Source organism: Castor canadensis, chromosome 15, assembly GCF_047511655.1.
Source record: "Castor canadensis chromosome 15, mCasCan1.hap1v2, whole genome shotgun sequence".
Lineage (NCBI taxonomy): Eukaryota > Metazoa > Chordata > Mammalia > Rodentia > Castoridae > Castor > Castor canadensis.
The window spans coordinates 52,524,706-52,540,523 of record NC_133400.1 but is presented as its reverse complement, the minus strand read 5'-3'; the positions used below and the strand labels follow the sequence as shown (position 1 = coordinate 52,540,523).

General features: G+C 39.6%; 1 protein-coding gene across 1 annotated transcript in view; it reads right to left on the bottom strand.

The window, feature by feature from the left end:
* LOC109678014 (cyclin-Y-like) overlaps positions 1–15,818 on the bottom strand; it is a 201,499-nt gene that overhangs the window by 24,733 nt on the left and 160,948 nt on the right. Inside the window, exons 6-9 of the mRNA XM_074056153.1 lie at positions 9,843–9,943; positions 7,019–7,054; positions 3,435–3,492; positions 3,233–3,352 (exon numbers count right to left, since the gene is read on the bottom strand). Of these exons, the coding sequence (XP_073912254.1) occupies positions 3,233–3,352; positions 3,435–3,492; positions 7,019–7,054; positions 9,843–9,943 (315 nt within the window). The remainder of the gene's footprint in view (positions 1–3,232; positions 3,353–3,434; positions 3,493–7,018; positions 7,055–9,842; positions 9,944–15,818) is intronic.

Sequence of the window (15,818 nt, the reverse complement as noted above, 5' to 3'; positions counted from 1 at the left end):
TTGAAACCCCAGCACTGCTCCCTCCCCTAAAGGTAAAATGACCAAAGCGAACTGTTTGTGAATCATGTACCTGACAAAGGAATAACATTCACAATACATAAAAACACATAATCTGGTAATCAAAATAACTCAAATTTTAAAAAGGGCAAAGAATTTAAATAGGCATTTCTCTTAAGAAAATATACAAATGGTCAATAAACATGTGAAAAAATATTCAACATCACTGACAATTCAGGGAAGTACAAACCAAAACTACAATGTGGAACCAATTTAAACCCACCAGAGTGGTTAAAATATAAAGGACAAGAACAAGTGCTGCCAATGATGTGCTATGGAGACAGTGGAAATCCCTTGTCGATGGGGATATAAAATGGTGGAGCCATTCTGGGTATTAGGCAGTCTGTTCCTCAAAATGTTAGCACAGGATTGGGGAAGAAGTCTCTCATGTGGCAGAGTGCCTGCAGCAAGTATGAGGCTAAGTTTAAACCCCAGTACCACCAAAAAAAAAGCTAAACGTACTTATAACCCAGAAATCTTATTCTTAGATCTATACCAATAAAATGAAAGCTGATCCCCACAAAAAACACCGATGTTCACAGAAGCATGATTCATTCACAGCACCTAAAAGTGAAAACAACCTAAGTGTCTATCAAGTGATGAACAATAAACAAAATACAGTGTGCTCAAATGACAGAATGTTGCTTGGAACAAAACAAAATCCCCAACACACTACAATGTGGATGAACTTTGAAAACATGCTAAGTGAAACAATCCAGTCACAAATGATCATAATTTGGTCCTATTTAAATGCAATGTAACTGAGCAACTCTAAGAGACAGGAAGCAAATGAGCAGGTCCTTAGGCCTGGGGCAGGGTTGGGAATGGGGAGGGAACAGTCAAGGGCAAGGGTGATGAAAATATTCTGAAGTCAGCTGCCATGATGGCTGCCACACTGCTGAAGTGCTCCCTTGAGATGGTGAGCACCGTGTATGTGAGCCGGATCTCCACAAAGCCATAAAAACACAAGTGAAAGGAGGGATGCTACTCCTCTTGCCTGGCTAGTTCTCATTTTGCCACCTGCATTTCTTCTCCATCCACCACTTACAAACCTCCCCCGCCTCCAGCTCCCATCACTGCTGTACTTCAGACAGAACCAGTCTCCTCTGCAACACTCAGTCTAGCCTGCCTCCTTCAGAAGACTTATCTTAATGATGGAAGCAATGAAATGGCAGAGTATGTGTAAGGAAAGACAATAATGGTTACCGAATGTTGCTTGTGTTTCAGGCAAAATGTGAGGTATATCAACACTTTACATTTACTTCAGCAAGTAAGCAGTTATTATCATGCTTATTTTACATATGTAATGAATATCTATTGAGCAACTATTATGTGCCAGGCTGTGTTCTAGATGCTGGTCATATTCTAGTGAACCAAACAGACAAAAGAAATACTATTCCTGGAGCTCAGACAAAAAATAAAATAAATGAAATCTTAATGAAATGATAAGTGCCATGGAGAAAATGGAGCAAGAAATGATGAGAAGGGAGTTTGGTGGGAGGAAGGTTTCAAGCAAAAGCCCCGCTAAGGTGCTGCATGAACAAAACAGCTGGGAGAGAGGACACCAGGCAAGAGTTCTGAGGCAGGGCTGAGCCCAGTATGTTCAGGGATCAGGAAGTGGTGGGGTGGCAACAGGCAGAAGTGGAGGGAGAGTCCTGGAACTCAGCTGAGACGCAAAAACTGGCCTAGTCTTGCAGGGCCCTGCAGGTCATAAAAGAACCTTCTTTGTGTTTCCTTTGAGGAGGACAGAGAACCACTGCAGACTGCAGGTTCTGACAGAGACATATAAAGAGAAAAATAATGGTTAAGAGGCTCCTGGTTCCTCAGGGTCAGGGCCAAAGCAACTGAACCAATCAAAATTCATTCCCTCTCTAAACTCTGAACCAAACTAATTGAGCTAGTAGCCAAGGTTAGGCCTTAAATGGAAAAGTGATGGAGACACAGGGTTGGGGCAGCTATTTTCTTGCACATCCAATCTGAACCAATAAAAGCCAACCTTCAAACTAGTGCCACCGTCCTACAGGGAAGAGCAGAGGCAAGACGAAGCCGAGAGATGGGGGTAGGGAGGCAGAAAGAGAAACTTGACACAAATCTCATTAGGGTCTGATGTCCTTCTGGTTCTTGAGGAGGGGTTATATGGGCATTGCTGGACCATTTCGGGTGAGAACCCGAAATCTTATGGTGAACAACATGAATATACGTCTCGATTACAATCTCAGAACCTATAACTATTCCAGATCACCTAATGATTACCTGAATGTCTGAAATTAGCCTGAAAGTTCAATGAGGAGCAATGAATAAGCAAAATGGGTTTACTATAGATTAACCTAAAGGCTCTTGGTATGGCAGGGATCTAAGATTCCCCTGTAAAATTTCTATTAAGACAATAACCATTCTCAGAAACCAGAGAGAATGGTCTTCTGTGCGCATTCACAGGCAAAGCTCATTTCTCATGACTGACATGTTCAACCTATTTCCCAAATAAAATTTGACCTGAATAGACCATAAAGTTAAAAGAATCTCAGAACAGATTTTAATTTTTTCTTGAGTCTAAAAATGCAAACTATGCTGGCAGAGTGGCTCAAGTGGTAGAGTGCCTGCCTAGCAAGCATGAGGCCCTGAGTTCAAATCCCTGCACTGCCAAAAAAATATATAGTTGAAGCATTTCCTACTTTGCTGGTGGAGTGGCTCAAGTGGTAGAACATCTGATTAAAAATGCAAACTAATTTCACATTGTCTGAATATCTTATTTTTACACAAAAGTGACCAATCAGAAACCATCAATATACATGCCCCTTTCATCTTAGGATGTGTATGTTTATTGTATCTTATTAATGTTGCTAAAATCTTACTAGGGAGTAAAAAAGAGAGAACTGACGTCAATAGCTGGTGGCCTTGTTTCTTCTTATTCCCCCTTAGCCCAACTGTTTTACTTACCTGCATTTATCATTTCAGCACTTACTGGTCCTGAATGTGATTTCACAAATGATTTTAGGTGAGGACTGTGAAGCACACACTGCACCCTCTTTTGGGATATTCATCCTCTATTCTCCCAGAATCAAAGCTGCTGCCACCATTTCCCAGGGTCACCTAATGAAGAGTCCCTTGCTCACCCCTACTCCACTGGATCACCCAGCTGTCGTGGGATGGCTGTGGTAGCCGTGAAGGCACTCACCAGGGTGACAATGGCACATTCAGCAGTCAGCTGAGCAGCACTGAACAGTGTCCAAACAAATCGGTAAATCTGCTTCTGCTCTGGGTTGTGTTTGTTATAGTCTGGTGGCACTTCAGATTTCTAGAAAAAGAAGTATTTTCAGATACCTGTTCACCCAGTAGGAGCAAAAGAAAAAAAATCTCATGAAACACAAGGGGATTACCAAAAGAGGGTGAAGGTTTTCATCAAAAATATCTAACAGCATCCTTCCATCTGGGTCCCTGGTGGGGAAAACAACAGAAAATGGAGTTTTCTTTTAAGAATAAACGAGTTCCATTCAAAATACAAAAGTCACTTTGATTCAACTATATTTCAGGACAAAATATAACAGACACTGCTGGATAAGTTATGTTTCTTGTGGACAATACTTAATTCCTTTTGTTTTAACAGCCCAAGGAAATAAACAGTTGAATTAAGCAAAAATCTACACTTTAATTTTCTGAGTTTTCAAATGAACCAAATCAAGCAAAAGATTTAAATTTCTTTTAACATCTTGATTCTGAGCAAAGGCCAACAGATCTTCATACACCACTACATAGTAGCTGACAAGAAGTACCAAGGGCGAAAAAGAAAGTTGATGGATCCTTGAGATCAATCTGAAAGTGTCACAACATGCAACTCAACTACTTCACTGATGAGTTTCACAACCTCACACTGAAAAAGAGGCAACAAGTAGGAAGGCCTCACTCAATAATCTGTAAGCCTGTAAAAGAATGGCTGGTAGTTTCCAGGCTGGTCACTTCAGAGAACCATTTAAAACTTCCACTGTGCACCATGCCTCTGGCTGTGGCCTCTGTATGGACCTTGTATATCTAACCAGTGACAGCTCCACTTTCATATAATTTGAATTTTATCTAAAACATGTTCTTTAAAAACCAAATGTGGAAACCACTGCTTCTGGTGCACTGCATGTAATTCCCATAGTCTGTGCTTCCAATGTCAATGAGGCTAAAGAACATCAGAAGGCTTCCAGATCCACCCCAACACACATCCATCACATCAAACACTATGATTTCTGCCTTTTCTGCTCTATAAATTTACCATTATCTCCAAAAATGAAAGAAGAGTAAGCTAGCAAAACAGCTCAATTTTCATTCCTGCATTTGGACAATAGGAATTGTTTTAAAGCTCAGGGAATACTCTCACTTCTCTTCAGATCACAGAAATCTTTCCCATTTTCAAAGAGTGCTGGGTACTGACACTTGTGCTTACTTGCACTTGCCTGCATGAACCCAGGCAGCATTGATTTAGATAGACCAGAGTCAAAGAAAGGTTCACACTGAGAGCAGAGCCTGAAAGCATGGGCAGCTCCTTTTAGGTGTCCCTGACTACATATCCTTTGATACTTCATGCCCCAGCCATGAAGAACCAGCAGACCCTCTCACATCCATTATTGCCTCTGCAAGGTTCTCAAGAGGCTGTGTGACACAAACCTAGTGCTGCACCCCATTTTGCTGAGCAGTTGGGGGTCCTGTTCAATTTTCTGGATGAACAAAAGCCCCTGAAAAGCTATCCAGCTACTCCAAAAGTAATTGTAAAAATGAAAGCAGAGATTAGAAATATAAGTGGAGATTAAGAATGTGAGCCAAAATGACTGTGGGGGGAAAAAAAGACCGCATCCTCTGAGATGTGGACTATTTCCTTTCCCTTTCATGGAAAGCTATATAACCCAGATGAGAGCACCATGTTTCTCAAGCTGATAGCTCTATGGCCAGCCAGCACCAAAGGTTTGCTCACTATGATTTGCATAGGAAAGATTCTGTAGTCACACCTCCACTTCCCTAGAGACTTACAGGTGTCAATCAATCTGAATGTCTACAAATGCTCAGTTTTTCTGGCTGAACTTCACTGACTTTTGGTCCAATTTATTGCCACTAATCTAGAGGAGTAGTAAGACTAACGGTTTGGATAATAGATTGGGTTCAAATCCTAATTACTCAATTTACTACTTATATGCTCTTAATATAATTATTTAATCTCTCTGTGCCTTAATTCCTTGCCAGTAAAATGGAGATACTATCAATATCACTTCACAGAGCTATTAAAACTAAATGAAGTAATGCATGTAAAAATGGTAAGAATTCTGAGTATGCACTTACTAAAGGTGGCTCTTATCATCACCACCTCTGGCTGAGGATCCACGACTTAAGGATCTATGATAGTATAAGAAGTGGGAAACCTGGGCTGGGGTGGAGCTCGGTGGTAGAGTATGTGCTTAACATGCATGCAACCCTGGATTCAGCACCAAAACAAAAACAAAACTGAGAAATCTCTTAAAGATGCTAATGCAAAACTGGTTTCAAAGCACATCTGAGTTACAGTAGTAATATTATAGGTTAGTTAAGGCTTCATAGTTTAAAAACTTTTCTACCATAGAAATAAACTGCAAGACAAAATGTACATTTTCACTGTTGTTCTAATTCAAGAGTTCCAAGGCTAAATGGAGAGAGTGAAGGAGGGCAAATATGATGGATGTACACTGTATATACATGTAAAAATATATCAACAAAAATGGTTTAAATTGTTCAAAGGGGGAAGGAAATAGGAGGGAGAATGATGAAGGGGGTGAATCAAATTAAGATACATTGTAAGCACACTGTAAACATCACAATGAAATACCTGAACAACTAATAAAAGAAAAAGATTCCAAAGCTATGCTATTTTTAAGTCCTTACATCCAAAATTCTCTAGCACCACAGTAAACCACAAGTCACAACTATACTACAGAATGGAATCATGATAGAGAATACCTTTCCAGGTGTCCGCTTCAGATACTTGTGTTTTCCCAGAATACTGTTTGCTGGAAGCTTGGCTATCCCTCCACTCCCACCCCACTCTCCCCATTTGGGAGCAGCCTGAAGGTGTTGTGGATCCCACTGGTTAAGATCCATGCTTGCTACCTAACTAGTTCATACCAGTTGTACTCATTATACTTATACGTGTAAATATCACATTATTCAGTAAGAAATGACTGCAATAACAGAGGCCTTTGTTCTGAAAACCAACAGGATGCTGTGGATAATTTGGATGCTAAAGAAAATCATTGAAAATAAATTTGCTATAGATTAAGTGAAGCCAAAACCTGAAAAATTCGATATTCAGAATGTTTTTACAAATGTCTTTAAGTTTTCTTACAACTGGGGGAAACAAAAACCACTTAGAAAGGATGAATTATAGATGTGGCTTAATGTCCTAGATTTGAAACAGTTAACATTGAATTGCAAATAAACTGGCAAATAAATGCATTCTTTACATATTTTGTGTTGAAATAAAATGCTTATGGTAGATTTTTTTTAATTCCCTGTTTTAAACGACTTTTTAAATTAACTGAAACATTGCCAGGTGCATTATATTAGAGAGAGGACTTCTACTACGTTAACATAGTTTATGTTTCGTATACCAAAATTTCCTCAACTGAATTCAAAATATAAATTTAACATTTTCTTCATGTTAAAACTGCATATACAATAATTCTAAAATAACATGTTATAAAAGAGTGTTTAAATAAATTATACAGAAAATAATGAATGAAGAGGCAGCTGGACATTCTCAAGAATGTTTTGTTTCAACCACAAATACCCATTGGTGTCCTGTGACTTGACAGTAGTTCAGCACTTCCCTGGGAAGTCTATGAAAATATGAGTTAAGAATATAAAATCCAAAGGCTATGGCAGCTAGAAAATAACTGGAAGGCATAAAGGAAGATAATGTGTGATGTGTTCAGCATAAAATTCATCATTCACATACCTGTTTTTGATGTGATAATATATTGCAAGAGCTACACTGTAAAATGAAACACAGAAATTCAATGCATCATAAATGTATTCAGTATTTCATATATTATCTGATAACAGTCTGAACATCAATATTTATATAAAAGTCAAACACCTGAAGAGTCCTATTTCATTCAGAACACTGATCAGGAAATTCACTCTTCAAATTAAATCACTTCAATGTTCATTCCTGGGAATATTAAGTCTTTTCTAGAAACAACAGAACTTCAAGTGAAATTTAGAAATAAACTGCTCCACAGAAATAAAAGCTTCATCACTTGTGAAAGAGACACTATATAAAAGACGTGCTACAAATTAAACATCTTAGAAATCTCTAACTCATTGCCTACTGGCAATCAGCCTATCTTTGATTTGGACATTCCTCTCCCTTCTGAGTATCCCCTTTCTCTTAAGTGTCAAAGCCCCTGGCTAGAGTAAAGGTTTCGTCCTTGATCATAACCAAAACAAGTGAGAAATGCTGGCACTTGCCAGATGGATTCTGATGCCCTCCCTTTTAGTTGGGGCCCACCTACCCAGATCCCAGACACACATTTTAAAAGATGATACTTTTTAAAGCCACTGAACTATTAACTGAAGGAATTTCAAGTCTGGGAGGTGCAAAGAAAATGTCTTTTGGGTCAGGGGAGCCACATTATCTACACTGAATTACTTGGGCTCCACAGTTAGGTAATTCTAACTGCTGCTGCTTTTAAGCTTCTTTTCCCTCTACATCTAAGCCCAGAGATTATTCAAGCATTTCAAGGAGGTGCTGGTAAGGAAGGGGGAAGGCAGCTGTCCCCTTACACCAAGGTTCCTCAACCTTAGCTGCTTATTGGAACATCTTATGGTGGTTTCAAGGTCCAGATACCCAGGCTACCCCCAGATGTCAGAGAGATAGTGAACATCAGAGTGTTTTTAAGCAGTCTGGGCTGGAACCAGTCAGACATACTTGTAACTTAGGCGCTTGTTCCTCCCAGGCTTGACCAATGAACTACCAACTGTTACCAAGTATTCCTACCAGGCTCTCATGTGTCTATGTCAAAACCAGTGGCAATTTTAAATCATCCAAGGGTGATGTTCAGAACTGAGTCAGATCCATTGTGAGTCTCAAGAGCTCCCACAGTTCTTGAAAACAAGGCTGACTTTACCTTGGTGTCACATCTCACTTCCTGGGAAGAACGGGGAAGCTGGCAGCTCTCATCCTGGACTATCAGAGCTCAAGCAGGTACCAAGAGCAACATGGTGAACACATCTTCAGGGCTTTCTATTTCTCTCCACAAGGCCAACCCACTTAATCAAGAAAACACTTCCAAGAAACACTGGCCACCCATTTCCCAGCAGTCAATTTCAGCCCAGAGGAGCAGTATAAGGTTACACAAAAACCTACACTGTGCAGCTAGAACACATCTTTTCCATTTGGGTTTATGCCCACTAGTCATTTACTATACTCAAAGGCCAGGTCAATGAGGGAGAGGTTACATTTCCATTAGAATCTCAGAAGCATGCAGCCCTACAGAGAATGAATTCTACAGAAAAAGCATCGCCATCCAAGTGATGGGACACTGTACATCGAAGCTGTTGTAGTAGCCACTACCTGACCAAGGCTGGGACTGTCACATGTAGTTGAGTTCAGAAAGGGGCTTTTAAAAACTTGATTCATTGAAAGAGATCACTTCATACCTAACATGTATTGCCATTAAATGTGTACTTTCTTAAACAAGCATACAAATACAGCATCCCAGATTCCTCACACTTGGGTTGTTGACCACAGGCTCCAACACTTCAAGTGCTCTGAGATACCTACCATGAGTGGCTGCTGACATTACAAGAAAAACCAGAGAATGATGGAGGGGGTGAATTTAACTAATGTATATTTTAAGCACTTTTGTAAATGTCACAATGTACCCCCAGTAAAATAATATGATAAATAAATTTTAGAAAAATTTTTAAAACAAATAAAAATAAAAACCAGTGCTCCCTGCCTTCAGGAAACTGAAGCCCCCAAAAGGGAAGTGATTTGATCCAAAGCACCCCCTTCCTCCCTCCTAAAGTCCACTTGAAAATACAGAACTAAAGCCCCATGTTGAATTCCGCTAGAATCTTCTCTGCTGATGAAAGAGCCAAGGGCAGTCTCTCAACTCCAGGCAACACAGTTTACTATGCCAGAAGGTCTAGTGAACTGCAGCCCAAGTCCTCAACTGGGACTACAGGAGCCTTGTTTTATTTAGAAGGCAAACTCAGAGCTGCATTATGCCAAGATGTCTTCAATCAACAATGAAAGGGTAAAAGGTATGCACAAAAATTAAAAAATGTATCTTAGAGGTCATCTATATTTAAAATAATTTAAAATGTTCTTTTTGCATGATGATAATTGTAATTATAAGCACTGTCCTTTGAAAAACACTCTTTAGAAAACTGAATTTTTTATAATTCTATTTTTGTTATTTATATCAATAACTGCAAATTATCTATTTTTGTACTCAATTATATTACAATAATTTACTGTCTTTGTATTTATAAGGTATTATGTATGATATTGATAACTTATGATACGATATAATAAAAACAAGTTAAATAATAAAACAAAAATGTTATTTTTATATAAATAGTAATATGCAGAAATATTCCAAACACTGAAATCTTAACAACCAACCAAAGCCACTTTTTAAAAAGAATTCCTCATTTTCAGTGTTCCTCCCCTCCCCAAATTTTATCACCCCTCCCAGAGCCCACAACCAGCCAGCATCAGTGTAAAGAACAGAAAGAGCATTCAGTTAGGCAGAAATCTTCATACCCACCATTTAATTGTATACTTGAAGTTTGGTTGACTGACTGTGCTATCATCAAGGAAAACAGTGCAGCACGAACTGTATTTCCTTGCTATTTGTCCAGGAGGATGCTAGAAAACAATGCAACAAGACAAAGTCAATTACACAGGGTTCAAAATTCTTCCAATGAACATCAACCCTTCATATGAGATCAGGCAACAGAAAGAAAACGTTTTAATGAGAAGTGTTAACACTACCACCACCACCAACAGGACAAAAATACTTTACTATAAAATGAACTTCTTTGTTCTTATACATATAAATTGCCGCCACCACCACTCCTAGTCCCCAATCTTCTTCACCAGGAGAACAGTACACATTTACAATCAAGCATCACTGTGATTGTTCCAGAGTCCATAAAACTATGGGACCTCGGTAAAGTATGGAATGTATGGCTCTCTATTTCAAATGAAGCCTGTCATTAGGTGACATCTTAGTTTTATGCTCTAAGGTCAAGTCAAAAACCCACTGTCCCATTTTCTCTATTCTTGGGATATAGTTGACCTGGGGGGAATGGAAAATGCAGCCAAGGCTAATTTAAAATCTCCTGGCTAATCTGCTTAAATTTTAGCAAGGAAAGTTAAATAAAAGTATTCCTTTATTAAGGACAAAATGCATTTTGAAGGGAAACATTGTCTGATGCTTTTGAAAGCACAACCTTTACTAATAAACAGTAATTTAATAATAATAAAATGCCTTTAATACTATGCCTGTATACTCTTATGACTGGTTCTTTCACAATTACCTCAGTTTTGAGTTCTGTGGAAAATTTTAGAAGCACTTCCAAAAGGTAATGGTGAAGAAAATAAGAGTTTAAATTACACACTGAGTGATAAGTGGATTTTGACAACAGCTTGGGAAACATGATTTGTAGACATCGATCTGGATAATTCATGGTCAGAAAAAAAATCAAATAATGCAAACAAGTTCCTACTTGCCTGATGCTATGTTGCCAATGTAAGTGTCATTTTCAGCAACCATAAGCCCTTAGGGATCATGAAATTGCCTGCCTGAGCTGCCCACAATTAGCAAAATCCTTGGGGATACACAGTTCATGAATTTAGTCAGGAAGCTTTGATGCCAATTAAAGACCAAATGCCCTGTTCAATGCTTTGACATCTGCTTTCTATTTAATAAATTCCTTCTGTAACAAAATTATGAAAATTTGCAGCAGTCAGAGAAGTACATAAACAATGCCACAAATATAATTTCCTCTCAAACACTAATCAATACTGGTTAGTATTTTGGGTACCGAATTCCTTAAATCACAGCTAGAGGGCACTACACTAATAAAGCATTCTGACCCTCTCCAGCTAGCTCTCACTTTTTAAACAGCATCAAGTCAGAGAAAAATAACTAAGAGTCAGGAACTCTAGTGTTCAGACTTGTTCTTAGGCTTCTCTCTTGAGCTCACACTATTAGGTGCTTGTATAGGAAAGAGCATGAAGAAAAGTTCAAGTTACAACTTAAGTGTTCATTTTAACCTGACATTTCCACATCAAGTGAATCACAACATTCTCATTAAGACAATCCAAAAGCATCAAAAACAATTCTCTTTCTCTTTTAATCTCTTACAGCAATTACCCCAAAATCACATAAGACATATTTAAAAAATAACAATCTATCAAAAGCTATAAAATGGGTGGCAAGCTCTCAAAATCCTTAAGGAATTTCCCTCACAGAGGCAAACATCTACCATAAACAAAATTATCAGTTGGGCAAGGTGTGGCACACCTGCAATTCCACAATATGGGAGGCTGAGGCAAGACGGGAGAGGTCAAGGCTAGTCTGGGCCACAAAAACAACAAAAATCAACACAAGCTATGTTTATCACAAAAATCCAGTAATTGATATGATGATGTCTTTTTAGAGATATGGTTGTTAATAATCCCAACAACAAAGCAAAAGGATTTCACTTCTACTTCTTATAGGGTTTCAACTACACATTTCATTAAGATCAAAATGTGACAGGAACTGCAAAGAACTAGTTTCCCTAAGAAAATACAACCATGAGGTCGGGAAGGAGACAGGTGATGCACTCAGGCAAGTACAGCCTGCATTCCCTTCTAATCTAAGACATCACCTTTGTGGGCTAATGAGCAGGAACAGCCCGGGGTGGGCACAGACAGAAGGTTCAGAGCATTAACTCGAAGCTAGTCATACAAAGCAACTCAGACCTTTCAGGATCACCCCAGCTGCTAGTTTGAGGATTCAGAACTAAGAGCTGATATGTTGAACCCTTAATTTTTCAAGGGAATGTCAAGTCAGCTTTTAAACTATTTAACAATTTTATGACTAAAAACCCTGAATGTTAAGTTGTAAAGAATTTTGGTTTCGGGGCATCTCATCAACCTAAATACGATTTGGCATTAACTCATTGAGATTTGTACAATGTAAGTTTCTTTTGACCTGAAACCCTACGCCACTAAGCTGAAATCGCTAGAATCCTTCTACCAGGAAAGCTCTTGAGCCTAGGTCTGCTTGCCTGTTTTGGTTTTGGTTTGAGTGATTCCTCTTAGGATGTAGCAGAGAAGGGTAACATCCAACCACTGATGTGGGTCCTGTGATTCTTTAAACCTCTGAAGGCATAGAAGCATTAGATACATTCACTGAAACATATTTTAGCTTGTTCTTTTTAAGTGGTACACGGTATGTTGGATGGCTCTGTTTTAGTCTAAATATTTTAAAATTTGTTGCCCATGATCTAAAAAAATGTTAGGGGTGGGGAGGGGTCACTCTTTCACTTAGGCTCCAGTCTCTGCTAGTAAAACACACAGCTGTTAAGATGCACTGGAGAAACAGCAAATACAGTGGTTAAGAAGACAGACACTGGAGCCACAACTTGGGTGTGAATGTGACCCACTGAAACTACCTATGTGACCTAGGCAGGTCACTTTGCCTCTCTCTCTGAACCATTGTTTCCTTACCTGTAGAACAGAGATGAAAGTAACAGCCCCTTCCTCACAAAGTCATTATGAGGAGTACCTGAGTTAAAAATTTCTAAGTGCTGAAGAGCAGAGCTGACACCTATGCTTAGTAAGAAACCAAATACATTCACCATTTATAAGAATGACAGGAACGCTTTTTATGCTTCATGTCCATAACGTTTTAGAACATAAAAGAAAATGCCTAAGACAGTGCCTTACTTGATAAAGATGGTCATAATACTACAGATAGCTTCGAGAGATTTTCTCAAGAATGACAACTATCTCGAGGGCCAACCACAAACTCTGCTTATGAGGAGAGCAGGGTCAGTCTGATTAGTGGGAAGCTCAACTGTGTATTATTTCTAAGGAAGTAAATTATTTTTGAAACAATGTGTATTTTACAAATTAAATTACCAAGATGTGGAATTACAGAACTTCAGAGCTACACTGCAATGAGATCATCCAGTCTGCTTATTTATGTAATGTCCACAGTGAAAAAAAATTTATTTACATAATGTCCACAGTACAAGGTCCACTGATACATAAAAATTATTGGAAGAGCTGTCATGTGTCCCAAATAACGAAGATTATCTTCTTAGATAATTCCAATATTGATGTTTGTTATACACAAAGACACACAGACACAGACAACCGCACACATACACATATACACCTTCTCAAATCCCTAATTTCCCTGTAGGAGTGTGCATCACAGACAAAAAGGACCCACTGTGCCCTGTCTGCTCACCTCTTGCTTGTTCCTCCCTGGCAAGTGGTTTTGCAATACCTCCCAACTTATCTCACACCAGGCCTACTAGTTCCTCCACCTCTTCCATCTGTCTTTCCAAGCTGGCTCACACCCCACATTCCCTTTCCATTCACAAAGAGCTCCCTGCTGCTATACCAAGAAGTGTTTCTCAGCCCTGGTATTAATTTGATTTTTGACTTGAAACTCTTCTTCGCAGTATTGGAGACTGAATCCAGGGCCTCACAAGTGTTCTACCACTTAAGCTACTATATTGTATTTTTTTTTAAAAAGAGTCTTGCTAACTTTGCCAAGGGTGGCTTCAAATTTGTGATCCTCCTGCTTCCACCTCCTAAATAGCTGGAATTATACACACGCACATGTGGCTCCCTATCTTTCTTGCTATATAGTCTCAGTCCCTTTTGTAAATTTCACTTCTCTGATCCCCATCAAATGGAATGGGCTTTTCTCCTCCTGCTATAATCTCTCTGCTAAGGAGCAGCTCTCTTCTGAGCTCACCCTGCCTGTGTTACATGAATCTGTTCCTCCAGTCAACTCTAATGTCTTAAAACCACAGTGCCTCAGAACATTCTTGAATCTTCTGCCTTCCTTTCTTTTAAACACTTCCATCAATAGCTGTTGATTCTACTTCCTAAGTACCTTTCAGAAATCATCCTTTCCTCTTACAGTTCTCCAATCACTATAGGGTATCATTTCTCACCTGCATTACTGCAACAGTCATCACCTGCCTCTTGGCTCATTCCTCTCCTCACCATTCCTCTTTCTGCAAAGCAAATTATGGGACTTCCCTGTTTAAATGATCCTGAGGCAGACACTCATCACTCTTCATCTCTCCACATGCAACACTCACTTCCTCCTTCCATGCATGCTGCACCTAATTATGCCTAATTAAACCATGACAGGAACAACATCACTTTTACTTAATGCCCATCACATGTGAGCCAGCAATGTACGTGTATTCATGTACAGTTCACAAGCACACCCAGCAAAGCAGGTAAAATTCCCATTTTATAGACAAAGGAGGTCAGAGAAATAAAGTAACAATTCCAAGGTCAAATCTAAGACACCAGAGCTCAGAGTCATGCTTTGTCTAGCTCCAAAGTCTATGCCTTCTTACATATAGAACTTTGCTGACACCATTCATTCTCCAGAACTCTGCTAACAGCCCTTTGTGGTGCCCCAAGACCTGTATGGGCCCAGTGTCCCTCTCATATTCTATGCGCCCTGTTCTTGCCTTCCACAGCAACGACCACTCTCCACTGTCATTTGCTGCTCACTCACCTATGTTCTAAGGCCTAGACTCTGTCTTGTGGGTAGACTGTATCATTTTCTTGAATCAGCAAATGAGAAGCAGCTCCATACCTGGGACCAGCATGCCAATGACCATGGGAAAATTGCCTCCAAGATGGCAGCAGAGTCCTCTGTGAGCCCATGATATCAATGCAGCCATGGCCCAGCAAAGAGTGTGCCTATGACAAGGATCAGAAGCTCGTGGCAAAGGTCTATGCAATTGGTAGTGAAATGCTGACATGCCCAGACACAATGAAGTAGAGCAGTGGCTGGCAGAACCAAGGAGCCAAAGCTAATGTGATGAGATGCTCCAGGACAGAGGGTAAGAACACAGCTGCAGCCAGCGGCCTAGTGCTCAGGGAAAAGCTCTGCCACCTAGCAGTCATCTAAACATGGTCAGGCTACTCAAGGAGGACTCATGTGTCCTCCCTGCTGGTGACAGTCCTAATTTGGCCCTGCTGTCCTGGAGAAACCAGTGGCAGCACACTTTTTCACACTCAAAAGCATCCTGAGTGAGGCTGTAAGTTAGAAGATCACTTAGGCTTAACCTCTCCCATGCCATCTGTGATACAGAAAACAGAATCTGTCCCTCAATGTAAGGGCCACATGGGACAATACTTTAAAGTGGTCACTCACAGACATGCTCAACCAATTGGGGTGACATAATAACACTCCAGAATCTCTGGGCTTTAATGCTGCACTTTTTAAAACTTTTTAATAGACTATTTTTTTAAGAGAAGTTTCTGATGATATCAAAATTGAATGGGAAGTACAGAGAATTCCCATATACCTCTGACTCCTGTACAAACATCCCCCCCACCCCCGCCACTATCCACATCCAGCACCAGAGTGACACATTTCTTACAACTGATGAGCCTGCACTGCATACATTATTACTTAAGGTTCAGAGTTTACATTAGGGTTTGCTCTTGGTGCTGTATATTCCATGAGTTTTCAAAAATG